At 48.9% G+C, this 27,350-nt stretch overlaps 1 protein-coding gene across 8 annotated transcripts in view; it reads right to left on the bottom strand.

The window, feature by feature from the left end:
• CACNA1E (calcium voltage-gated channel subunit alpha1 E) overlaps window positions 1–27,350 on the bottom strand; it is a 453,931-nt gene that overhangs the window by 320,846 nt on the left and 105,735 nt on the right. For 6 of the 8 annotated variants that reach the window (XM_074322331.1, XM_074322336.1, XM_074322333.1 and 3 more), the window contains one exon: window positions 17,720–18,155. The exons of 1 other annotated variant lie outside the window; for it this stretch is intronic. In XM_074322331.1, coding sequence (XP_074178432.1) covers window positions 17,720–18,155 — 436 coding nt within the window. Of the gene's footprint in view, window positions 1–17,719; window positions 18,156–27,350 lie in introns of those variants that run through there. One more of the 8 variants, XM_019734937.2, reaches the window with a different exon arrangement.

Raw genomic sequence — 27,350 nt, 5'->3', positions numbered from 1 at the left:
GTAAGAGAAGCCTTGGATAAATGCCATGTTCCAAGATGGAATAAATAAGTATTACATTGTCCTTTTTAACCAAACCAATTAAAAGTTGTTGCAATTCCCAACAAAAATCCTAATTTGTTAAATATTATTGCAAAGTGATTGTAAAGTGTACAAAATGGGACTTTGCCTTATCAGATATTCTAATATATTATAAAGCTAAAAATTAAAAGAACATGATAATAAGGAAATAATAGATCGCTGGAACTAAATAGAGACAGAAACAGACTCTAATATACATAAAGTTATAGATGATACTGGCAACATTAAAAATCAGTGCAGAAAGAAATACTTATTCAATATACAGTGCTGGGAAAGTTGGTTAACCACTTAGAATAAAATAAAATTGAATTGTTATCTAAGATATTAAACCAAAATGCATTAAAGATATATTTTTCTTTTAAAATGTAAATAAAACATAAATGAGAATTCCTCTGGCCTCAAGATGGAAAAGAATTGTTTTATACATGAAGGCTCCGGAAGAAACATTATAGCTCTTATTCCATACTAATATAACACTTCTATGTATTTTTTAAAAAATTAAAAGAGTAAAAAATAAAGTAAGGAAAATATTTGCAACATAATGATGAAAAATTAATACCTTTAATATATAAAGAGTTCGAACAAATCAATAAGAAAAATACAAACACCCAACTTAAAAATGGAGCATAGGACATGAATAAATAATTCAATAAAAAAGATATACAAATGATCAATAAATATCCAATCAGTAATAATCAAATAGAATACCATTTTTCATCTAACAAATTCGTTTTTTTTCTTTTTTATTCCATTTCTTTTCTCGCTAATAATCAGTATTAGAAAGGGTACAGGAAAATTGTCTCATTGCTGGTAGAAGTATAAATTGCTGAAAACTTTCAGTGGGGAGCAATCAGATAATTTTATGCAGTAATTGCACTTCTAGTAATTTCTCCTGAGGAAAGACTCAGAACGACAGTCAAAACATATGTTCAAGAATGTTCATTGCAGTATCTCCTCCCTATAATTCATTCTCCAGAGAGCAGCTAAAGAAGTGTGTTTGAAACCTAGATGATTTGCTCCAGTGCTGTGCTGGTCAGTGTTTAACCACTGGCTCTCTGGTAAACCAAAGCCCAGATCTGTAGTTTCTGCTAAAACTTTCTGCAATGTGAATACTTTCACCGTGGCCGTTTCAAATGACCAAGGTGATGCCACTGACCAGTTAGTGGGAAAGAGACAGACATCATCAGCTCTCACGAGCCCGTGAGCCACGTCCAACACACCACTGACTGTGTGTCACTCCTGGCTCGAAACCCTCCAGGGGGTGTCCTTGCCACTTCCCGATGAAACCCACACTCCTGACCCTGGCCTCCAAAGCTCTCCCAGACCCCTCCACCAGCCCCGCTTTACTCACTGCTTCTGAATTTTGATTGAGGTCCCCAAGTTCACTCCCACTTCAGAATCTTTTAACTTGCCCTTTCCCAGATCTCCTTGCCGTTCAGGTCACCCACTCAGAAAGGTCTTCCCCCCACCTGAAGTTGCCACTCCTGCAGTCCATTGTCTGGTTCAATTTTATTCATGGCCCTTGGCACCCCCTGAACTTACCTTGTTTATTTTCCATATCTCTCCACTAAAATGTTAACACCATGAGCTCAGACACCTGTCTAGTCAGGGCTGTCCCTATACTTCCCAGCATTGAGAAGAATACTTGGCACTCAGTAAGTACTCAATAAATATTCGTTGAGTATTGATCAATTCGTTTATAATAGTCAAAGGTTTATAAACCACATAAATGGCCAATGACAGAGAAATGGTCAAACTAACATTTATTGACCATCTACTATCTGCCAGGTACTGTTCACCTCATTTCATCTGTACAAAACCCTGTGGGGTGAGCACACTCGTTTTCCCCATTTTACAGATGAGGAAATATCCACACAGGTTAAGTAATCTGCCCAAAGCCACACAGGGCCAAGTAAGTAAATCACACCCATGGCCATCAGATCACCTAAGATTCCACGGGGGGCAAGTGGAGGTTTCCCTTAGGCCAACAAGCGCAGAAATGTGGACGTGCTGATTTCAGGCGCGCACCGAGATAAAAATAAAGTAGTGGCTGATTTCACAGTTGGCTACTGCTCTTCAAATTTGTATTTCCCTTGGTCAAGAGCTCCTCGGGGAGGAAGAAAAAGAAGCAGGACAGGAACTACGTTTACCTGAGAACCTAGCTTGACACCAGCACAATAGCACCAAACTCTCTCCCTGAAGTTCAACGTTCAGCTGTGACAACTCAGGTTTTCAAACAATATTTGATGATATTGCTATAATGCTCACAATACGATGAAAAGTAAACGAAGAGAAAACTGTATACTCTTTAAGAGCTCGATTTTGGGGGAAAAGAAAAAAAATTAAAAATACATTCGTATGTTATCTATAATGCTTAGAAAAAGACCAGAGGGAAAATCACACCCAGTGTTAGCAGTGTTTGGATTGGAAGGAGTCGATTCTGAGTGATTTTTACATTCTTCCATATTTTCCAGTTGTTTCCAATGAGTATGTCTTTTGTAATGAGAGGGGGGAAAAAAACTCTGTATCATTGCATTTTTTTAAATGGTTGAAGATTTTAAAGGCCATGGAACGCAAAACTGAGAGAACATTAAACAGCCCAGACGAAGAGGATTGGGTGGGGGGAAGTGGGGTTTCTCCACGGCCAGGCCAAGACAAGACACAAGGGACCAGGCCTCACGAGCTTAATCTAAGTAGCAGCAGCGAGGGAAATAGTTACAAGTGGCTCAGGCACAGGACAGAGGTGAATGGGAAGACAGATGACAGGGTGGGTTATACTTTGAGGCTTGGTCCCCTCCCCAACACCTGAAGGGAGGTAAATTCCAGGTTAGTTTCTTAGGTTCTTGGACCCAAAGCCAACATGACAGTGTGTGTGTGTAGAGGTTGGGGGGTGGGGGCTGTTCCTATACCAACAACAATTTCCAGGACACCAATAAGGTGTCCTACAATTCAACTCAGTTCTGACACTATCCACCTGGAGACAGCATCAGATTCCACAACTTGAGGGTTCAGTCTCACTTCAGAAGCCAGTCACAAATCCAGGTTGTCACCTGTGCTTCTGACACATAGGCTGTAAATCAGAAGTTCTCATGACCCCCTCATCGAGTTCAATTAATTTATAACAGCATCTCAAAGAATTCAGACAAACAATTTACCTACCAGATGACCTATTTATTTCAAAATGCTATAACTCAAAAACAGCCAGATGGAAGAGATGGACAGGGCAAGGTACGGGGAAGGGAGGATGGCTGGGAGGTGAGACCCTGAGGACCTCACAGAACTGCCCCACCAGCCCCAGGCTGCCTCCTCCAGACTTCTTGCAATGAGGAAAATAAAACCCCACTTTGTTGTTCAGGCAACTGTCCTCAAAAGTCAAACTCAATGTCTAAACCAGGAGGCCACAAATGCATCTTGTATCTGTCCATCACACAGTATGAAATGATTTTATGAGAGAACTATTTCAAAAGGCAGGGACTTCCCCAAATCTTAGGTGCCCCAAGGCCAAAACCTTGTCCCAAAAAATCCTACAGATTGGCAAGCGCGAGTCTGAACGCAACGACAGGGACCTTCCTGAAGCCACATGCCCCGGAAAAGGTTGCATTGCTTTTGGCTCAGGGCAGAGGGAAAAACAAATGGAAGTAAAGCCTCTGGCAAGTAACTTCAAGCACCCAAGGTCAATGTCATTTCTGTTAGTATTTGTCTTCAACGTGCCATTCAGTCAATCCTTGGTTTTCACTGACTTATAACACACCATCTCTAAAGAATTCCTATGGAAGGGGGGGAGGAGGCTCTTCTGGAAACTTCAAGAGTCGTGATGTCTTCAAAATGATGAAATTACATATCTCTCAAGTTCAGGGTCATTATATGTTACCATCAAAACCAAGTCAAAAGCAACTGGATGGTAAAGATGACATCCAGTCTGCCACGTCAAAAAATCCCTCCAATATTTTGGCTCCTTATTCAAGGCAAGCCACCATCTTCTCTTGAAATTTCCTTTTAAGCACAGCTTACATCGACCTTTTGTTTTACTTGCAAATTTTGAATTTTTTTTAAGCAAACGGTCATGAATTTCTACATGCAAAATTGAGTGATAGGCATAATTCTCTGGACTACCATTTTCCTATTTCATGCGTGTGAAATAAATCAATAAAATAAATGACAGGCAAAATTGTTCACCATGTTGGACGTGCATGTGTTCCTGGGGTGGAGAATATCACCACAGTTCCAGGTCTACATAAAAATTGCCAAAGCCCCAGAAAGGTAAGTATAAGCAGCCTCATTCCTTTCTGTCTCTTACTCCCTGAGCTACGTGTGGACTCTACTTACTTACGTCGTGTAGATACGCAAGGCGTGTCTTCAGCAAAGTTGAGAGGCAAATGATAATGTGGGGTCGATCCTAGCTCCAACTGTGTGATTTTGAGGAAGACACTTAATCGCTCTGAGCCTTTGATTTCACCCATCACAACTCGCCAGGTCATTCCAAGCTCAAATTTGATGAAGTAGTGAATGTGCTTTGTCAGCTAGATAATATTCTAGAAATGTAAGGCGATTATTGTAAGGCACATACTGTCCCACGGATGAAGAAAATGGAAGTTCAGGAAGGCTAAGTAATTTATCCAGGATCTGACAACTCTGCATTGCTGGATTCAAACTTGATCCAAACACGTGAGCCTCCCCCACCCCACACGCCTGGGACTCAGCCAAAGGGATGTAAGTTGTTGTATAGTGTCACCTTATTTTACAGAGATCCAGATCCTCTCAGAGAAGTTCTGATCACCTTCTAAAAGACCCAGAAGAGCAGTCTACCCCAGAAAAAAACATGTGAAGGTCACCAGCGGAGTCTCAGACAATCTGCTGTGTCCCAGGAAAGGTGACAGAGGGACTTGCTCCTCACAAAGGCTGGGCACAGGTGCCCGTCCACCCTGTGGCCACAGGTCTAGACCAATAGTTCTAAACTCTGGCTGCACTTTAGAATCACCTGAAACGGTGATTCCTATATACATGCACGCACACATATACAATACACACATGCGTGCGTGTGTGGTACATGTGTGTATGGTGTGTATGTGCACCACGCGTGCATGCATGATACATACATACATGCTACATACATACATGTATCAATGCCAAAACTCCACCTAAGAGCAACCGAATGTGAATCTTTCAGAGTTGGAGTCCAGACACCCGTATTTTTTAAAGAAAACTGGGAATGGGGATAGCAGGGTCACTGGGTCGTTCACTGCATAAATCGTTCTTCTGCTTCCCAGCCACAGCCAGGGGAAAGCAGGACAGAATGTCTGGGTCCCCTGAAATTCATATTTTGTAGCCCTACCCCTAATGTGATGGTGTTTGGAGGGGGCCCTTTGGGAAGTGATCAGATCATGAGAGTAGAGCCCCCATGTACGGGGTGTTCTTATAAGACGAGGCCAGAAGACAGCTTGCTCGCTTTCTGCCCCAGGAGGGCACAGCAAAAAGTCGGCTGTCTGCAACCCAGAAGAGGCCCCCCACCCCAGAACCCGACCTGCTGACACCTTATCTCAGACTTCCGCCTCCAGAACTGGGAGAAATAAATTTCTGTTGTTTATAAGCCATCTAGCTTTCTACTTTGTTCTAGAATCCCAAACTGACTAAGGCACACACTAATAATAAACATTAGTGAAAATGGTATTAAGCACATCACTCCAGGATAAGAAAGCATGAAACTCATTGGTAAAGGCAAATATATGGACATAAACAACCCTGAGATACTGTGGTCCTCGATCCTAGAAAGATTAAGAGAGGTGCCAGGCTACTGAGTAACAGACCGGATCTGCCTAATTCCAAACACTTCTGCCTCCCACTGAACTGTGCTGCTGGAAACTTCTGAGGGCAGCCCGAGAGGCAAAGCCCAGCATGATCCTTGAGGGCAAAAGTTAGGAAAGACTCAGTCCTTCCACCGAGAGGTTCCAACCATCTCCACAGGCGTGGGGAAAGCTCGGAGCAGAGAGGCAAGCACTCACAACAGAGGAACACCCTCTGTTGGGCTGGTGTTCCAGAAGGTTCTGGCCAGCCCCTGTTCTTATCAGAGGCCAGTCTGGGCTGTCGGGATGGTGGGATACTACGCCCTCCCTCTGTGTGGTGCAGGAGCCACCAGGCCAACAGCTCCTAAAACAGTATGGTAGATACTGTGACATGCCCATCTCCCTTCAGGACAGCAGGTCCTATCCCCCAGCTGCCGGAATACTGTTGGCACACAGCCCACAGCTACCAGCCGCCTCAGGAATTGCCTTGGCTGTAGCCGGACCTTTGGACCAAGGTCATGACATGTCCCTGGGGCAGTCTGCATCCAACGACTGTTCGATGGGGGAACAGAAAGGCCTGGCTTCTTTGCCCCACCTCGGGACAACTCTGGAAGACCATCCAAGCTTCAGAGTCCCCCTCCATGAGGTCAGCTGAGGTCTTTGTGGAGACTCATCACAGCCCACCTTCTCCCTCCACCCAACTTGTCCACACTGCCTCGGACAGCAATCAAGGGCTACCTCTCACCCACATTACAAACAGAGCCCAGAGAGGTGAAGAGGCTTGGCAAACATCACACAGCTTCTTGACGGTAGTCTCCTTTACAGAAACATTTCTTGAGCAACCCTACACCAGCCTGGCACTGTGCCAGTGCCAGATTTAATGTTACCCCTCCTGGGAGTACATGAAAGAAATCAGAATAGTATTTGTGTTGAGGCAAACTTCCTGGGCCACTTCCCCCTGGAGGGAGCCTGGGGTTTGAAGGGAGACTCCTCCCTGAGACAACGACACCCAACAGAGCTGGGCAAGTGACACTCACCAGTAGCAGAAACAGAATCGCAAACCTGTCAGCTGGGCCTAAGAATAGCACACATCACCAGCAACATATGCTCCCCCCATTCCTGCTCCCCTCCCTGGTCCAGGCAGCACACAAGGTTCCCGAAAGAACTTCTGAATTCAGCAAGCCTCTTGCAAGGCTGTGCCCACCCCACTCAGGAAGGCTCCAGGGTTCACCGCTCTGCGCCGGATGCTACACGCTGAGCCACAAGCTTCCAGAAGCACTGCCCTGGCTCCGGATAAAACCGAAGCTGTCAGCATGCTAATTAGCAAGCCAAAGAGGATGGGCGCACTGGCTGACAATTAATGATTCCATCTCTGTTTCCTGCTGGCAGATTATTAATTCACGAGGCCTCTCCGGTGGGGCCAGAAAGAGAACACAGACTGTGAAAGTTCACATTTCAATTGGAGGCCGAGATGAGCAGAGGGGTGTTGGGGAGAGAGAGGTGCCAGTCCTCAGGGGTGAGGGCCTGTGTGGGAAAGCCTCCTCCACGACCCGCTTCCAGGACTCTGTCCTCCAGAAATAAAAGCTCACGTCGCAGAAGCACCATCAGGGAGGGTCACTGCAGCACTGCTGGTAATTACAAAGCAACCAGGAGCTCCCCTTTGGCGGGGCTGATGAATACATCGCAATTCAGCCCTGCTGAGGAATATTACGCAGCCTTAAAGAAACCGTATGGACATCTGTCCAGCAACAGCCAAGGAAAGACGCGCATGACATATATATGGCATTAATATTTATGGCATTAATTTAAAGGAAAAGAAGAGCAGACTTATACTGGGGGTGCCAAAAAAATGTATCTACACATGACTTGTATTCATCTCCTGTTATCAGTATATATTGAGTATTACAATTTTAATACAGTTTTTTTCTTTCTTAAAATGTGTGTACATTTTTTGGCACCCTTTGTATGGGTAATATGATTCCATTTTCATGACAGACGACAGAAGGAAAAGGAGACACGAGGCTTTCTCCAGTTTAAGTAAGACCTAAGGGGAAGAGAGGAACCGCAGTGGATGACAGCTGGGGGAGGGGGATAACATGGATTGACCCCAGGGAACCCCAGCCAGGTGTGTCAGGCCAACACTGCCCCAGACCAAAGAGCACTGTCCCCGAGTGCAAAGTATTTCTGTGTTTTTTTTCTTTAAGAACAGAAAGGGAATTTACCTAACTCCTCCTTGTATGCTTTATAAATCTGGGAAGTGGTGTAGGTTTCCCATCACTAAGACCAGTAGGCAGTGAGGTGACCAGAGAGGCCGCTGGATGCTGGACCACGTGCAGTGCAACAGAGGGTCTGCACGGAGGTGCCCAGGTAGGGGGGGAGCGAGGGAAGCGAGGCAAACAAGGAGCCGGGCCCTGCCTCTATTCATGCCTCCTCCACTTTGGGCTTTGGAGAGACAAAGAGGAAGAGAAAGATGGTGAGAGAGGCCAACAGCAGAAGAGAGGAGGAAGAAGAGGGTGCAGGTCGGGTGGGAGCAGGCAAAGGGGTGCCCTGTGCTGAGAGGACGTGCAGACTCGGAAAACAGCAGATACGGAGTCTGAAGGTCACGCCAGATTGGCTGCAAGGCTGGGGGCCATGCACTTCCTTCTCTGCACCTCCACTTTCTCACTCACCTGAACACTGAATGAAAAATTATGTGAGATGATGTTTCCAAAGGTCTTGTTTATTACAGTGCCTGGAAAACTGTAGGTGGGGTGTGTGTGTGTGTGTGTGTGTGTGTATGCTTCAGCCCTGAGAATTTCCATTTCTACGTGTCGTCATCTATCCCGTCACATCCAAGAGAAAAACAGCCTTGGCTCATCTGCAGCCATGCGTCCAGGTGAGTTCTTTGAGGAAGGAAAGGCAGTGCAGGGCGGTGAGGGGGATTGAGACTGGAACCCCTGGGTGCTCACCCTGCTCTGCAAGGTCCTTCCACCCGCTGGCTGTGTCCTTACCTGTGATATGCTGGGTGACCACTAGGGGGCTCCAGCCCGTGCCAGCTGCATAGCGTCCTGGGAAAAGCTTCCATGAAAGCCGGTCGCTGCGTTACACAGAATCAACCGCGTGAAGGCACCATAACACAGGAAATATTTTCTCGAGGGCAAGTGTGACAAATTGCGCAGTTGGCACTAGAGGGCGCCGCTTTTCCCATTTTCTTCTAGACGATGGCTTAGCGGGAAGAATCACTTCATAGCTTGACATGCTCTGGGGGCTTAACGGTCTCCTTCGGAACATACCCCGGCAGGGCTCATGCTGGCAGAGTGGAGGTGGCCGGGGTGGGAAGCAAACACTGGCTCACCTGCCCCTCAACACAGGGACAGGAAAGACTGATGGTGCCGGACAGGGAAGCACAGACATGAACTGGACCTGGGGGCCCATCACCACGGATGCCAGGCTGCAGTCACAAACTCCTCCTCTGCCTCCTCCTTCCTGGCGTGGCCTTGAAGCGAAGAACCAGGACAAAAGAGAAGCACTTGACCCCTGGCTGCTGGCAAAAGAGAGAAAGTGAAAACACTTCTGCTTTCTCTAAGGGCATCCAGTGGCTTGGTGAAGAAGCAGAGAGGTGACAGTCACCAGGCAGTGGGCGAGGGGTGAGGGGCAAGGCACCCGCTCAGGAAGCCCCCACGTCCCCGTCACCATGGTGTCCTGCAGCCAGTTCTCCAGGGGACGCTTTTATAGAACTGCCAGAAGGTTTGAAGGGAGGGGAAGGACAGTCACTAGAAACCAGACCTAGAATGAGATCCCTTTTCTGAATCCCCGAGGACAGGTGAAGAAACTCAAGAATGTGTATTGAAGCGCCCCCAAAGGGCCCATCGTCAAACAAATCTCTAGAAGTCACCCGAACTGTGTCCGTTCCCAGGGGGAGCCCAATTGTCTGGATTCTCAGTGTCTTCTGGGTCTGCTCAGAATTCCAAGAAGGCAGGGCATATGGTCCAGGTCCGTATTTGGCTTGGTTCACAAACGTGCTGTTGGCTGGTGATAACACTGCATTGCAAGCTCATGATTTCCGTGTTCCACCGGCATATGTTCGGGTTTCTTCAAGTCTGTTCTCCGACAACCCTAAGAGCTTGCAATGCCTCATCTTTGAGTGAAGGGGTTGAACTCCGCAGGGCTGCAAACTCAGGTGCCTAAGTCAACTTGAGGCACGGTCATCTAAAAGATAATTAACCCTAAGGCAGTAGGGAATGCTGGGAACTGTGGTGACCTAGGGACTTCCTACCCCTCCTAAGAGCACACACATTTAAATTGTATTACAATATCAAGATCATTCAACAAAGCACTTCTATTCAACTGAACAAATTCTTCCCATGAGACTTTCTGGCAATGACATTTCTCCAGATTCTGGTATTCCAAGAACTTCGCCAGATGCCATCCAATTTTGCCAGCAAGTGGCAGCATGTTGAATGCTGTCCCCACTCCGTCTGACTAGATCTGCAAGGGGTTAGTTGCCTTTCAAGAATTCAGAGAAAAATTGGCCCAGTGGCTTTTAACACTCAGCCAGAAAGCTTCAAGGTTGAGACGTTTGTTTCCTTACAGGATTTAGTGCTGATGTTGACTGAGGATGTGAAAGCTGGTGAGAAGGTTGTTTGGATGCTTGAGTTAGCATCTCCCCACTCTGCTGCTCCAGCCCCACTTCCCAGGCATAGGACTGCAGGCATAGGACAGACGTGAGCAGGACCCCCAGGGCTGGTCCCTCCAAGCCTTTTCCCTCAGCATGTCTGCTGACCTCGTGTCAGAAGAATGGGCGATATAAAGCAGCGGCAGTCACACAGCCCTCAGGACGCCAGTTTCCTCATCTGTACATGAGGCACCTGGACTAGATGATGAGGAAAACAGTAACAGCTTTTAGGAACTGACTTTACCCCAAGCTGGGCACTGTGCATTTCCGCATCGAGTCACCTGAGAACTGCTGGGCCCACTGACATCTGCAGCTGATGCCCACGCTGACCGCACCCCCCGGGGCCACAGGCTTCAGCAAACCTCTGGGGCCCTGCTGCAGAGAGTGATGGCAAGTGACAGGGTCCTGAAGGCGAGAAAGCAGACTTTAAGGGCAAACAACCTAGCCCTGGACGAAGTGCTTTACAGGCTCTTTACAACAATTCAAAAAAGTTACTGTCCTAATCCGCAATCTCACAAAGGAGGAAAACAAGGTCAGAAAGGTTAACTATTTTTCCTAAGGTCAAAGAATACATCATTCAGTGATGATCGAACAAAGGTGTGAAGGAGGATGGTGCCCGAACAACCTGCAACGTAACCAACCTGGGTTTTCACGGCCCATGAGGACCCACAGCCCAGGGGCTGACCCTGCTCTAGACCCAGAGCCCCTGGTGTCCGGAGCTCCCTGGCCTAGACCTGACAATATGCCTAGGGGCTGTCAGAGGCTGGGTGAGTATGTAGATCCTAATTATAACCACACCAACTGTTTATTGAGCATTCATTCATTCATTCATTCATTCATTCATTCATTCATTCATTCATTCATGCACAAGTATTCACGGAGAGCCTAGCTGTCAGGCACAGCTCCCAGCACTGGGCAATGGAGTGGACGAGGCAGTGTGGCACTTCCACTCTTGTTGGGGGAGGCAGTCAGCTGCATACGGTGATGTGACCCAGAGTTAGTAGGTGTCTATTTTAGACTATGGGGTGAAGGGCAACCTCTCTGCGGAGGTATCATTTAAGCTGAGGTCTAAATGACAAGCATGGACCAACCTTGTTAAGATCCGGAGAAAGAATATTCCAGGCAGAGGGAGATGCCAGGGCAGAGACATAAGCAGGTCTGGGCCTAGCCTGAAAGGAGCCCAGTGGGTGGGTGTGTAGGGAGCAAAGGAGAGAGTCATAACCACCAAGTCAGCGGCAATCCAAAGCCTGGGTGGTGCAGGCTTTTCAAGCCAGGGAAGGGGGCTCAGCTTTTTCTCTGAGTGCGAAGGGAGGTTACGTCCCAGAATCATGACTTGGTTTATACCTTTTTTAAAATGTCCCCGTGTTTTGTATGAATAGACACAGTCCTGATCACAGAGAAACAAAGATATAAGAGAGAGGCCAATTAAGGGCACCATGGCAATGGTCCAAGTGACAGTGGCTTAGAAGAGACTGGCAACAGCAGGCATGGAAAAGTGCTCAGATCGGAATATGTTTAGGAGACGTGTAGACAGGGCTTGCCAACTGATTGGAAGTAGGGAGGAAGGAGAAGAAAGACGTGAAGGATAACAAGGATCTTTGGCATAAGCACCTGGGTAGATGGTGCCACTTACTGAGATGGGGAGGGCTGAGGGGACCACGTTGGGTCAGCAGAGGGCCAAGACCTTGGCTTTGGCCGTGGAAGTGTTAGCTGCTGATTGGACCACAGTGTGACGATGCCAGGCTAGCATCTGGCTATGCGAGACGAGGGTTCTTAGGAAATCCACACTGGGGAGTCACCTGCAGATACGTGGGGCCTGGTTGAGGTCACCTACGGAGACTGTGCAGGCAGAGGGTCCCTAGAATCACCCTGAAGCTCACCAGCATTGCGAGGCCCCATGCCAACATGTGTGATTGAATACATGTGGTCAAGATGTACAAGAGACCTGCACGGTAAGTATTACGGCCCAACTCCACTGTAAACCAGCAGAGAGGTTACAACCTGCCCCAGGTCCCACAGTTTCTAGGCAGCATGGCAAGAATCAACCCCAACTAGTACGAACTGAGTTCCTGTCATTTGCTGAGCACTATGTGGTCACTGCAGGGGATACTCGTGTGGCCAGAAAGTCCCAGTGGCACGAGATGGGCGCTGAGGTCAGAGGGCCTGGTGGGAACTCTCATTAGGTGCGTGAGCAACTAACGTAACCTCATCACGCCTAAGTTTCCAAGTGTGTAAAATCACATTGTCTTTTTCATTCTGCAAATATCTATTGTCTGTTACGTGCCAGGCAATGTTGTGAGTGACAGAGACGCAATGGGGAGTAGACAGATTTCTCTGCTTCACAGGCTAGTGGGGCATACAGACGTGTAAATAGGCAACTACAATATAGTGTGAGAAATATGTACTCAGATTACGAAACTACAGCTTCCCTCTTTATAGAGTAAGGTGTACCGACCTACGCAGAAATTTCCTTTCTTCCAAATCCATATGCAGTAACAGTCCCATATGAAATGTTTCTATTCTTCAGACTTTCCATTAGAGTAAATAATACATGCGAAACCCCTAAATGCTATGAGTCATTATGAGAACATAAGCTTTTGGACCTAGCACCACCTCTAACTTTGGGGCCTATTTTTCTCTTCTGTAAATTAGGAATAATAATAGCTAGTTCATAGGGTCAGATTAGACAGTACATATGAAAACACGTTGGAAGATGGAGGGAATTCTATTAAAGTATTAGTAAGAGTTTCACACCCACTCTCTCAAGTTACAAAAGTTAGTACACAAGGAATACATAAGTGTTAACGGAGAGGTCCTCATAACCCACACGCTGGGCCTGAGGAAACCTCTTAATGGGTTCTTTGGGAAATGACTTCCTACACACACAAAACAATCTGCTTCATCTGAATTACCAACAGTCTGTCCACAGGGAAACAAAGACCCTTCTCTGGAGGTCTCCTCCCACCCTCTCACCTGCGTCCTGACCAGAATTGGGCTCACCCAGCCAAGGCAACAAATGCTGGAAACCTCCCAGGTTGGTTTCTAATCTGCTTCGTGCATCGCCCGAGTCCTGAGTCGGTGCCCGAGAGGCAGGATTTGTACAGCTGGCGGGTGTGCCGAGGGCTGTCGGCTATGGGGGCGGTGGACAGGGCCTTCAGAGGGGCTGAAGCTGAGGGAGGAGCAAGCAGCTGGCAGGGCTGCCAACACACAATCCTTCCTGACTTTCTACTGCAGTAAACCGGTGCCCAGAGTCAGGGCCAGGCTGCTCTTGCCTTCGTGCAGAAGGAGGCTGACGACGGAACGGAAGTCAGAGAAGCCAGAAGGTAAGAGACACAGGCAGGCGGAGGCTCTATCTCTTCAGGCTGTGCAGTGCACACAGGGTCCTGAGCCGCCCTGCAGGAGGGCAGAGAACAGACTCTCCATTTCCTCTGCTAACTGTTCAACTAGAGGGCTTTGTGCAGTCAGCAACCTGCACAACCACACAGCTGACCCGGGAAACTCAGCTGCCTCTTTCCCTGGAAGCTAGCTGACTAGAATAGGTCTCAGTTCCAATTCCCCTCGGTGCATTTATTTCCACGTTCAGTCAACAAATATTTACTGTGAGCCAACTACACACGAGGCATTGTTCTGTACTCTTAAGACTAAGTCCCTGCTTTCAAGAAGCTTACACTTCAGTCCTGGGAGACGGACATACACATACACACACACACACACACACACACAAAATACGTATGTGTGTAGGTGTATATATGAGTGTCTGTACATGATTGTGTATGTGTAGGTGTGGTGAGGAAATGACAGTAAGGGCTGTGATGAAAAATAAAGCAAAATAAAGAGAGAAAAGAGTAATGGGGCGAGGAGTGCCCTTCTATATAAGGTGATCAGGATGGCCTCTCTGAGCAGAGACCTAAATGAAGGGAGGGAGGAGCCAGGCAGGTCTAAGGAGCCCTCCTGGCAGAGGGAACAATGAACGCAAAGGTCCTGGGGTGGGAGTGGTCTGAGCATGTTCACAGACTATCCGGGGGGCCAGTGAGCTGGGGCAGAGAGGTCAGGGGCTAGGAACAGGCTGGCAGGAGACACTGGGATTTGAGAGTTAAGGGAAAGGTGTGTGACATAATGTCTAACAGAGTGTGAGGGTGAATGGAAAGCAGAAAAGTAACAGGATTTCTGGGCAGGATGAAGGGCTGACTTGGGGGGTGGGTCATGAATTTACAGCGAGACCAGGCAACGTGGCTGTGAGATTTTCTATAACAATGTTCAGCTGCCAAGGGTGGTGGCAAGTGGCATATACACAGGGTGGCATTTTGCCAGACCAGGATAATGGAGCAATAAAGAGGGACAGGGAAGTTGAGGGTGAAAACAGGAAGCGATTACAATGCCGGAAAAGCGTGAAGTAGACTAGAGGCCAACTTGGGGGGCTTCCGGCATTCTTATCCTTGGCTGGTGACTCCTTCTACCTTAGAGTTGAGAGGGTAGGAGGTGACCGCAAGTGAAATGTCGCCATTTTGCTCTGGAGAGTATTTTGGGTGCTTACCATGGAATTTAATTGGATAAGAAGGGGAGTAAGGATATGGTTGAGGGGGGAGGCAGTGAAGTAATAGGATCGATGTCTTGTGGGTGCCAGGGAGATTGAAAACCTGGGGACTCGAGCACTAGAAGGAGTGAACTGGACAAAAGAGGTGGAGGTCAGACAGTGGGAGTGCTTGAAACCGAGGTTACGGTATAGTTACAAGGCCCAGGCAGCCATGGGGGTGAGGTCTCAGAATCACTGGGGAGAAGAGGGTAAGGAACCGAGGGGCCAGGTTCCAAGAAGCATCATCTAAGTGGATGTGGAAACCACCAAGAACTGCCAGCAGAAGACGTGGGGAGAGGCTGTCTCCAAGAGCTAAGCTCTCCCTGGAAGGCAGGGAGTGGCCTGGGAGTCTGCAGGCGGCTGCAACGGGAAGCAGTAGCAGGTGGGAGTGCCTCATGGCGTGAGCTCCAAAGCCGACATTTCAGGGCAGGTGTGAGGAACAACGGCCTGCAAGCAACGATGAGAAGCAAGTAGACACCTACCCCACCTACAGGCTCAAGAGTACGAAGCCGTGAGGGAGGGAAGGCAGCCGCCACATGAGGCATGAGGCAGCTGGTGTCCAGCAGCTTCTCAGAGGAGTGCAGGTTCCAGTCAGAACAGGGAGGTGAAGGGGTGCCTAGGGGAGGGGCACGACACAGGGTTTTGCCAATGATGGAACGTGAGTCCCAGATAATGCGATAGTAGGGGGTTTGGGGAGGCGTGGGGAGTGGGTCCGATTCAGGAATGTATCACCCACTGGTCCCATGAAGGTCACCTCCATGTTGCCAGAACCAGCGATTCCTTCCCCATCCTCATTTTATCTGACATCTCGGCAACATCTCACACAGATGACTGATACACACTCTATTCATTTCATGTCTTTGTTGCTGTATTATAGGCTTTCCTCTACCTCCCTGGTCACTCCTTCTCAGCCACACTCAAGATGGCGGACATGCCCCCAAGGTCATTGGTGTGTCTGCCCTGTTTCACCTCCACATTCACCTGCCCAGGTGAAGGCACAGTGGTGGCTGGCAGGTGGCTGGTACTAGACCTACATATCCTCCAACTAGCAAAACTAGCAAAAGCTTCCCTTAGAGAAAGACATAAGAGCTATTCACACGTTGCTAGTCATGAAATAGCTAGATTTTCAGTGAGTATTGTAGGAATTCTTGAGTTAGGCCACAGAACAGGCACTGGTGACATAAAGAATGTGCATGGCAGTCTCTGCCCTCAAGTTGTTAAGAGTCCTCTTAGGTAAACAAGACGGAGGTGCATAAAAATATAGGACTTCTGAATATAAAGAAATACCAACAATCGGAGCTGCATGGTACTCGAGCGCCATCTACTTCCTCCTACTCGCTTTCAAAGCCACAAGGAGGTGACCTTCTCCAGGTCATACCACGAGTTAGGTCACCCTGGGAATGAATTAGGCCCCAAGCCCGTGCTCTACCAATGGCATTTCAATGGGTGGCTGAGAGAAGAGGCTAAGTACTGTGGGACCGGAATAACCACCACTGTGGTTCAAGATGCAGATTCTAGAACAGACTGCCAGGGTTCAAATCATGAATCGATAACCAGTCACAGTAACAGGAGTGTCCTTGGGAAAGCACCGCACTGCTCTGTGCCTCAGTGGTTAAATGTGGATAAGCATTATACCCGCCTCCTAGGAATGGTGAGGAGGAACATGAGAATATAGGTGAGGTGCTCAGAATGCCGCTGGCACTTAGCACTAGTAAGGTTTTTAAGACCAACAGCACTGGGAAATGAAGAACAGGAGAACAGGGGTGTTGAGTGCGGGGGAATGCCAGGATTCCAGCACACGTCAGGGTTCGTTGAATGAATGAATGAACTACCAGATTCACATCCATTGGATAAGACCCCCAGAGATCAATGTACCCCCCTTTGTACCGCGCCGAATGTCCACTGAAACCGTGACCACCACAATCAAAAGGCACCATAGTATCTAACAACTTGACGATTACAGACCACGGGACAGGCAGATATGCAGAATGCACACTGGCATCCAAAGGACAAAAAGTCCTCCGGTGCGGGAGAAACCTGGGGCCACTGAGACGTAAATGAACTTTAATTGATGACTCCGAGGAACAAAAGCCCAAATTCTCAACAGGCACAGCCTAAGACAAAACACAAATCCTGTTGCTCTACACAAAATGACCAGAGATGAAGTCACGGGGGCCACAGGACTTGGTCAATCTTTTCCATCCCCTGAAGACTTACCCCCAAAGTGTACCATTCACTCAAGGATGATATTAGAAAGACTAGGATCGGCCCCAATTCCCAAAGGAAAGGGGAGATAGAGGGTTCGGTTTTAGGGGCTTCTCCAAGGTTGTACAGAGCCCCTCTTTTCAGGGTAGTCAGAGTGGGAAACAGACCCCAGCTCTTTCTCCACAGGCTCTTGGTAAGTTAGGCGTGTTGTGGGAGGCAACCTTGATTCACCCCATTTCACAGCCGTACACCTGTGGCTGGGCCTGACCTCAGGGACTTCACTCGGAAGGTCACACCCCTCTTTAGACATATGCATCTGTGTCACTGGGCCCCTCCTTTCCTGTGGGGCCCCACCCCCAGCCCCGGGGCGGGGCCTTGCCCCCTCCCGCGCCTCCCTGGCTGCCCCACCCGCGCCCCTGCGTTACTCACTCCCACTCCTTGCGCCGGGCCTGCGGGGTGCTCTGCATCTTGTGCGCCTCGTGGGCCTTGATGATGTCCCGCTGCTCGATGAGGCCTCCGCGCCGCCGCTTCATCACCTCAGGGCTCACAGGGAGGAAGGGGCTGGAGCCGCCCTCCCAGCCGGGGCCCTCGCCCTCCTGCACCGGGAAGAAGTTGTCGAAGCCGGAGGCGGCGGTGTGCGGGGAGGCCGGCAGCATGCCCACCTCGTCTGAGGCGTCGGCCTCGAGCAGGGCGCACTGCTGGGGCCGCCATGCCTCCTCCTCGGGCAGGGCCAGCACGTGGTGGCAGCGGTGTCCCGCGGGCCGGGGCTCAGGGCTCCCGCCCGCAGCCGGGCAGGGCATGGGCTCCGGCAGCCTGCGGCCTGGGCTCAGTCCACGCATCTCGGGCACCATCACAGAACATTGCTCTACAGGGGGAGGTGTGTAGGGAGGGTGGGAGGGCAGGGAAGAGAGGGAAGGCCAGGAGGGAAACAGAAGAGAACTTAATGACATCGCCGCCCAGGGCAAGGCTTCAGGCTCGCTCTGTGCTGAGCCCCAGGCGGCACCCCAACACTGGCACACAGGAGCAACTCAATAACGGATGGCAGAACTCAGCAGCGCCCACTATGGACCAGGCTGGGTGCCAGAGGCTGGGTACCCAGCGCTGAACAAAGTCGAATTGATTTTTTTGCCCGTGAACTTCACAGTCTAGTGCAGAAGACGGAGGTTAAGGAAATACTTATATGCAACAGGGATAGCTGTCTCAGGGTGCAGCTCTCAGGAGAGGACGAGGCCAAAGCCTGTGCTCAGCCCCACCTCGGACAGCCAGCTGGCAGCTCTCTCCCATTTGGGGTGAGGGAATCCTTCTAACCCTCCCCCCAGTGTCCCAACTCCCCAGGGGAAGCCCCACTCACCCCACTGCCCTGATTCTCGCTCTCTCCCCCAGGCCCAGTCATAGGCCAGCTGTTCTTAAGAAGTGGGTCTCCTTAGGGTTCCTGCCCCCTCTGCTAATGTGTGCATCCCCATAGGATCTGGGGGGCCTGGTGACATCGGGTGCCTCTACCAGCTCAAGGCTTGTTTTCCTTTCTCCATGCCAAGGAGGATGTGGCCATATTTGCGTGTGAAAGAAGTGCTCATTCAATCTGCCCTGACCGAGGGCTGACCATATGCCAGGCAGTGGGCACACCAAGGTGAGCTGGATTTAGTCCACGGCCTTTGCGTGGGAGAAACAGGAAGCTCTGCTATCTCCACCACACAACATAGCATGCTATGACTCAGGTAGGTGTGTTGCTACAGGAGCTCATTAGGGGCCCCTCAGCCCACCTGGGGGTGGCCGGGCGGGCTGAGTGGAGGAAATGACCCTGAGGCTGGGTTTAAATAGGGTTGGCTGGCTGATGAACGGGAGAGGCTGAGCAGAGAGGATGGAGGGAACTCAAAGGATTCAGGAGTTCCCATGGTAAACCTGAGGTCAGGGGCAGTCCTTCCGGCTTGAGGGGAACTGAACTTACCACATTTGCGAAATACCTACTTCCTGCCTCCCTCTCAGCCAGGATCTCAACACTTAAACCCCCAGTCTCCTCCCCACCCACGTTCCCAACCACACCCCTAGTGACCCATGGCTCTAAGACGTGCCATGTGTTCTACGGGCTTGGAAGAGCCCTGGCATCCAAATCGCTCACCCAGTGCCTTGTGAGCACCCACTCCACACTGGGCACTGAGAGGGAACCCCAGGGAGGGGTCCTCCCAGAATGCTGACCTCTACACCCGACCCTGCCTTTCCTCCACGGGGACGTGCTGGTCAGTGCTAGCTAGACACTTGGCCATCAGGGCTGGGACAAGGGAGCCCGATAGGGAGAAATGCAGCAGAAAATACATTTCAGATCCTGCTAACAGTTGGGTAGGTCCCTAGAAGGAGTGATTCATGTTCCTCACGTTGGCATTGTGTCTCGGCTGCGCTTGATGGATTTTAAATTTATCCTTCATTCCTACGATGTTTAAATGTCTCTCCCTCACCACACACATGCGTGCATCCCTCCCTGGGCTGCTCCCACTCCCTCTGCAGGCTTCAGCACCACCAGAAACTCAGGCAGGCTCGGTTCTGCCTCCTGCAGCCTCCTCTCCCTCGTGTCCCTCCACGGCAAAGGCTGCTGGGCCACTCCCCCAGCTCTCACCAGGCCACCAGGCCCTGGCCCCTTGCCTCTGCTTCCTGGCCCACCCGACCTTCCTCTCTCCTTACTGGATTTCCCCTTTCCAGACACGGTGCCAACGTGAATTACATCTTTGCCAAAAATACAGCCGCAATAATATGCACGGCAGAGCTCCTATTTCAACGGAATCAATTTTATGAATATCAAAACATGAAATTATCTCATCTTTCCTTTAAGAATTCCTGTTAAACAACCCTTCTATTATTGATATAAGTGTTCATCAGAGAAATCTGTCGCTCCCCCACTGCCTGGCAAGCCGGCCAGTCCCCAGGTCTGGCTGACATCAAGCTGAGAGAACGTCTTCTATCTCGGGCAATTCACGGAAGACAGAGTCTACGTATTCCAGGGAAGGACACTTGAATCCACTCTAGACTTAGCCTTAACCCACCAACCCCCCATTCTGGCATTGTTTGAATGGCAATGTTCCTTGAATCAGGGGTTTTGTCTTATCTTTCTATATCCAGCACCCAGTACTGTTTCCAGCACATGGTAGGTTGCTGTGGTGGTCATTAGTACTGTGTGCCACATATTCCGGTTATGCCCCTCCCGGGCACACGGTTGGATGTACTTCCTGGTCCCCTATGGTTGAGTGAGGTTATGTGACTGCTGTGGCCAGTGAGTTGTGAGTAGAATGATGTGTGTCACTTCAAGGCAAAGCATTTAAATGCCCATGCAAGGACTCTAGATCTAGAAAGCAAGACCTAGAGGGACTGTCAAAATCTTTCCATGAAAGACCAGAGAGTAAATATTTTAGACTTTGCAAGCCCTGCAATTTCTGTCATGGCGACTCAAATTCAGCTGTTGTAGCATGGAAGCAGCCAGACAATACATAAATGAATGTGTGTGACTGTGTTCTGATTAAACTTTATTTACAAACTTTTGTACACTTTCCCCTTTCAACCGCGCCTCTTGAACCCCACTGTTGTCACTCAGTCTGTGCCCGTGGGGGGCAGGCAAAAGGAAAGGATGGAGTCACAAAACAGAATCAAAGGTGCACACACCAAGTGATAAGCTTCCTGAGGGCAAAGGTGCTGCTGTGGCTCCCACTCCCAGTCCCTAATGGAAGGGAAGCAGGTCCTGCTTCTCCGAGACACTGGCGCTGAGCTCATGAGAGCCCCCAGAGTACCTGGCTCACTCCTCTAACCCTTGCTTTCCACCCGCCTCTCTTCTGATTCTTTTTGTTACTTTTGGCTAATGGGCAGGATTTTAAATGATGGGGGTTCTGAGGGGCAAGAAGGTTAGTGACACGTTCGCATGCCAGCAGCCCCATCAAAACTCTTACCTTGCTTGTCAGGGCGCGTGGAGTAGCGGGGGAAGGGCTCACCTCCGCCACCCCATCCTGGCGCCCTGCACTGCCACAGACACACGAGCCAATAGTTATGCTCCTTCCTGCCTCTACATCTTCTCCTCCTCATCCTTCCACAAAGAAAGACCTTGCACCTTAGCACCATGTTTCCCTTGCTGTCTCGCCAAGAGTTTTCAGTTTTATTCATCTAGCTGTGATGGCTTTAGAAATAATGGCCCACGCATCCGTTTGGCCAGTCTGTGCCTCTCAGGCCCAGCAGGTGAGTCTCCACGTCTAGGACACGCATCCTCCTCTAGTTCGGCTCATGCCCATCCCACTCCCACCCTCCCACTGCTCACTTTCTGACTCCCCAGCATATATGCACCCCCCGGCCACCTTAGGAGAAATGGATGCACCCAGGAGTCCACGAAGCTTATGCTCTTGTGCAATGGACTGTCTCCATTCCCTGAAAGTTTTGAGTTCAGCAAGAAGGAAGGAGTCTCCACTGCATACACCACCGTGTGGCACAGGCTGGGCGATGGACAGAAATGGGACTGATGGTCACTAAGAGATGAGAGCTGGGCACTCAAGTGTCCCCAAAACGGGCCCTGAGCTATCCTGGCTTTGTTCCCTCTGTCTGACCTGGGCGGGAAGAGGGAAGAAGGGTCCCAATTCCCAACTGTTAGAAATGAAAAATCACACATGAGAAGCAATTTTTAAGATAGGATACGACATAGCTGAGATACTACCTGCACGTGATTCTCTAGAGAAGAGAACAAACATAGTTAAGGGCTTGCTGCCCATCCAAAGGGAAGACCCTACTTATTGCCCTCACCCACCTGCTCAGGGAGGAAACACCCCCGGGGCAGAGAGAAAAAATATTCCTCCAGGAATTTTTCTTATCTGAATCAACTTGCTACCCAACCACAAAAGAGGAGTGAAAGCTGGACATTATTTTCATTTGCTGTGACCTCCTAAGGCTCTGGTTCTCAAGCTTTAATGTATGTCAGAATCACCTATACAGCTAGTTTAAAATGCTGCTTTGTGGGACCTCCCTCCAGAGATTCTCATGCAATAGCTCTTGGTGGGCTTAGGAATCTATGTGTTTAATAAGCACCCGTCCCCGTAGGTATCATGTCCTGAGAAACACTGTCCCCAAAGCAGCATATAGTCCTGAGAGGTTGTGCTTAGTTGGTAAGAGGTATTGTCTGGGGTGAATTAGGATGTAAAGGCCCCTAGGACAGCCCTCTCACCTATTTCCAGTCTCGATCATGAAATGAAGTTACCGAAAACATGCAGCATGAGCTATTTGATCCACCCCCCTCCATGCCCCACAAAACTCCAACCTCCCTTGACTGGTGTCAGTTTTCGCCCATCCTGCCTTCCTCTTCTTATGTCTGTGTTGTTATGGTGACGGTTCAAGGATGGGCTAATGTCCAACAGCAATTCAACAGGCTAGTGCATTCTGAGTGTAAACCAAGACCCAAGGAAATCACTCTGCCTCAAAGGTGGAGTGATCACTTAAGATCGCCAGAGTTCCTTTGGGGAGTAGAAAGGGCCCATGATCTGGTTTTGGGGTACAGTTCTGAATCTCTGTGTTTGGGGTACAGTTCTGCCACCTGCTAGTCAAGTAACCTTTGGTAATTCTCTGCTTTAGGTCAGTTTCCTCACGTGAACAACAATAATAATAATAATACAACCTGTTCTACACAAGTCTGCAAGAATCAAATAAGATAGCATCTGGGAAAGAACTTGGAGACTGTAAGTTATACAAATATGGAGGAAACAGTAGAGGTTAAGAGCCTCCATGCTGGAGCCAAAAGAATGGATGATTCACGCCTGGGTAGGACAGAGTCAGATGGCACAAGATTGCATCATGCTACTCAAAGCAATGCACAATTTAAAACTTATGAATTGTTTATTTCTGGGATTTTCCATTTAACATATTTGGACTGTGGTTGAATCTGTGGGTAACTGAAACCACAGAAAGCAGAACCATGGATAAGGGGGAACTACTATACTCAACTCTGCCTTTGTAGTGTAAAAGCGGCATAGCCAAGCCATTAACAAAGGGGTGTGGCTATGTTTCAATAAAACTTTATTTACAAACACAAGCAGCTAACACTGGAGCCTCCGAGTTCTCTACTAGATGTGTTTCTCTCTAGCCCTGAGACAAAAAAAAAAAAAAAAAAAAAAAAGAGCTTGGCAGATCTTGCAAGAGGTCAAGAAGCCAGACCTGTCACTTCCCCCATATTCCATTAGCCAGAACTCTGTCACTGGGTCCTACTTAACTGAAAGGGAGCAGAAATGCAAGGCCCCTGTGCCCTGGGAGAAGAGAAAACCACCACCGAGGAGCATTTGCAATCTCCATGACACTACTACTATCTGTACTGTGACACAATCGCAAAAGTAAACACAAAGGCGGATACTTACAAATATGTCAAATACACTGAATATTGGCCAGTCTACTGGGGTATTAATCAATTGCTGAAAATTAGCCACGTCATCATGTGTACAGAGATAAACAGATACATTTTATGCATAAGAAAAGAGAGACACCACAGAGGTTGTGATTAAACCAGCCATTTGCCAAAGGATCCCGGTGATTTGGAAAACAAGACCTCAAAAATGTAAAATGTTGGTGGGTCCTAATCAATTACATAGCAGGCTCCCATCACAGATATATCTGTCTCTACTGTCCTTTGATTCAGAACTACCCCCTCACACACACTAGCCCTTAAGCTACGAGAGAGCAGAGACCGGACCTGCTTTATTCACCACTGTATCCCTGGCACCCAGTCTTGTAAGCATTCAATAAACATTTATAAAAGGAAGGCGTGCAGGGAGGGGAGAGGGGGAGGAGGTAGGAGGTAGAGAGAAAGGAAGTCACCCATACCCTACGCTTACTATTGCGACAGATGAGGACTCTTTAAGGGTTAGCTTCTGCAGACATCCTTACAACTACACTTGAGTAGGTAGAAGTGGTTTTAACGGGCTTTTGCTTATAACTTTCCAATTTGCTTAAATAGTCACCTTTATTATTCTGCTTTAAGAAGCCACTTAGAAACTCTATAGGACCTGCCTGACTTACAGAAGGGAAGGAAGACGCCTTAATAAGGGAGGGGAGCCTTAATATACCACTGTGCAGACATCACATAGGAAAGGATAAGACAGTCACTCAACGAACATTTACTGCGCTCCAACTCTGTGTTTGGGGACTGAGCAAGGCAGGGGAAACCCTTTATGGTACCACAAGAGTCCAGGAAGAAACCCATGGGGTTGGGCCCAGCACAGTTACTTTGTTTGTTTGTTTTTCAGTGCACTTATTTTTTACTATACACCAAGAATTACTTGTACAAGAGTATCTGGAGATTCCTTGAGCATTTGTGACTTTTCCAGGATTTGGTACTTCTGTTACTCTCTCTGCTCCCCTAAAGCACCGGGATGTAAACAGACTAACAGACAAGGATGAAAAGGGGTGGGGACTTTTTCTGAGGACCTGAAAGGAAGCATTGTCTTCCTCAGAGAGTCTCTGGAAGAAGTCACCAGGAATCAGTGATGGTTACAGCTGGACAGAAAACAAATGCAAAAACCCTTTGGCCCTGTGGAAACAGAGTAGAGGTGCTACCGCTGCCTGGCCGGGCACAGAGAAGGGCTGGGGGGCTACCTCCCAGGAGACCACACATATTCAATGAAAGGTGTCTGTCCGGATGCCTGCAGCGTCAGGCTCAGAGAGCTAAATCTACCGTGCTGAAAAAAGTCCTCTGAGAGCCTCTTTTCTAGCCACACCCTTCTCAAGTGTCCATCCCAGGGGCACTGGGAGCTCCAGCTGATGCCTGATAATATGCCTTGCACCCATGCAGACCAAGAGTACTTGGGTTGATTTCCTTGGAGGCCATCTTTTAAAGAGGCGTCAGTTACTGCCACAGAAAACTTATGGATGGGAGAGGACACCGTTTGTGCAGCCAGATGGAATCTCCTCTCTGATCCTCACACCAGTGCAGGCTCTCAAAGGCACTCCCCCATGTGCAGCGCCTCACTCTGCAGCTATAAGTAGGAACCATGCTTTGCGCTGAGAGCTCCGGTCTGAGTTGCCACCTAGAGAAACAAAGTGCAAAGCCCCCAGCCTAGCATTCAAAATCTCCACGATGTGGCCCCAGGGAAGCAAGACAAGCCTACAGCCCTCGAGGGCCTTGTATTTTAGCCAGCTGTGAGCCCCTGGGGTGGTGGACATCCTTCCACATGCTGAAACCTGCCCCATCTGTCTGCCAGTGCTGGCCACTCATGATGGGCAGGGCCAGATGTCAGACCTGTCTCAGAACCCAGCCTTTGTCCAGCCAAACACATGGGAAGTTAGAAGGAAGCCCGCCAACACATGGAAAGAGTACGGCTTACAAGCTGGATACTCAGGCCCCCATGGAAATGAAACAAGGATATATTGACCCCTCCAAAGCATAGCAGGTCTCCGAAAGCTTTCAGACTCTTTCCTTCATCCCACACCCTCTTATCTGTGCTCTGACTGCTCATGTTTATGCTTTTTTTCCCCAGGTCATTTATTGTGTATTTTACCACATAATCATTAATAATAATGTTATCATTAACCTGTTTTTCAAGCCAAAGAATTCATTGAGAACAAAATATGCGCTTTCAGGGGTAATATGACCTGAGGGGTTTTTTGCTTAATACATACACACCGTGTACCATGTTGGCAACTCAATCTGCTGTCCCCAGAGTTGTGTGGTATGACGCAGAGCACTTGTAACATGAGACCAACAATTACAATCAAACTGAAAGTGCCTGCATCTTCCGACAAGCTAAAAAGAGAACCTGGAGCAAGCATGATGGTTACCTCTTCAAGATCTTTCCATTCCCCACCCTTGCACAATGGGTTCCCGCTCCAGGTAGATGCTAGTTGGACTGAGCCAGTCGAGGTAACCCCAGGGATCAGTTAAGGAAAGAGCACATGACCCAGGGAAGGCCAATGACGTAAGAGGTAAAGCTTCCTGAGGCTTTTTAGAAGTGTCCCAACTTTTAAGCAAAGCTTTTAAGGGAATTCCCTCTGGACACAATCCTGCACAGATGTGAACCATGGAACTTCTGCCACCACCTCACTGCCAACCTGAGGATGTGGCTGCCACACGGAGCAAAGCAGAGCCAAGAGAGTCACCGGCAATGGCGGTAGAGCCACCATATTTAGTCAACATGGAAGCCACCCCACTTCCAGGCCACCAGCAATATGAGACAATGCAGCTCCTGGTGGCTGAAGCCCACTTGCTTGGCTTAGATTTTCTGTTACTTGCACCCCAAAGCGTACGAACTGAAGGAGCCCCCATATCCATCCACGCCATGGTAAGGTTTAACTACTCCACAAGCCTATAAAACCATTGAATTGTTTTGGGGGGCAAGTCCCCTCACGCTCCTGTATGATTTTCGGTGGTAGTTCATCTATTATACGTAACACTAGTCTTGCATAAAATTCTTGAGACTTGGATTCTAATTCTAACAATCCTTCGTATATTGCGAAAATGAATAAAGTTAAATTCCATTGAGGAAGCAGGAAGGTTCACGTGGGGAAGGGAACGTTACAATTGGATTATATGGGAAAGGAATTGTTGCCATTAAGTATAATACAGAAAGATTTCGCGGTCGGAGTAGACACTGCCGCCATTACCAACATCATCAATAAATATAACGGTTACTATTTACTGAATTTTTTAGTTTATGCCAGATACTGTAGGAAGGGTCTTTCATGCAATAGAGTGTCGTGCAGGGAGGCCTGCGGGGTCTCTGCTCCCGCTCCCCATACAAGAACGCAGGATATGGTGAGGCCAAAAAGGAACACCCACGGAGCCATAGGTAGGGGAGTCATACCACTACGGTCTCACTGGAGGCTGGGTTCACTGGACGTGCGACCTGCTGTTCGTTTTGTCTGCAACCCACCGACGACTCTCTTTCACTCTCCTCCACTCTCCTCCGCTCTCCTTCGTAGCCGCAGCAGTTATATTAGTGGCTAATGGCTCAATGGCTACAGCTGACGGCCAACCAGCCCCAGCTGATGGCCATTTACTACCTGAGCCAGCACCTGTCTATGCGAGGCCGAGAGCCTGGAAACTACTTTCTGGGGCTCTGCC

This window comes from Rhinolophus sinicus, linkage group LG17, assembly GCF_036562045.2.
Source record: "Rhinolophus sinicus isolate RSC01 linkage group LG17, ASM3656204v1, whole genome shotgun sequence".
Lineage (NCBI taxonomy): Eukaryota > Metazoa > Chordata > Mammalia > Chiroptera > Rhinolophidae > Rhinolophus > Rhinolophus sinicus.
Note: the sequence above shows the minus strand (reverse complement) of the source record. Positions and strands in the feature narration are given on the sequence as shown.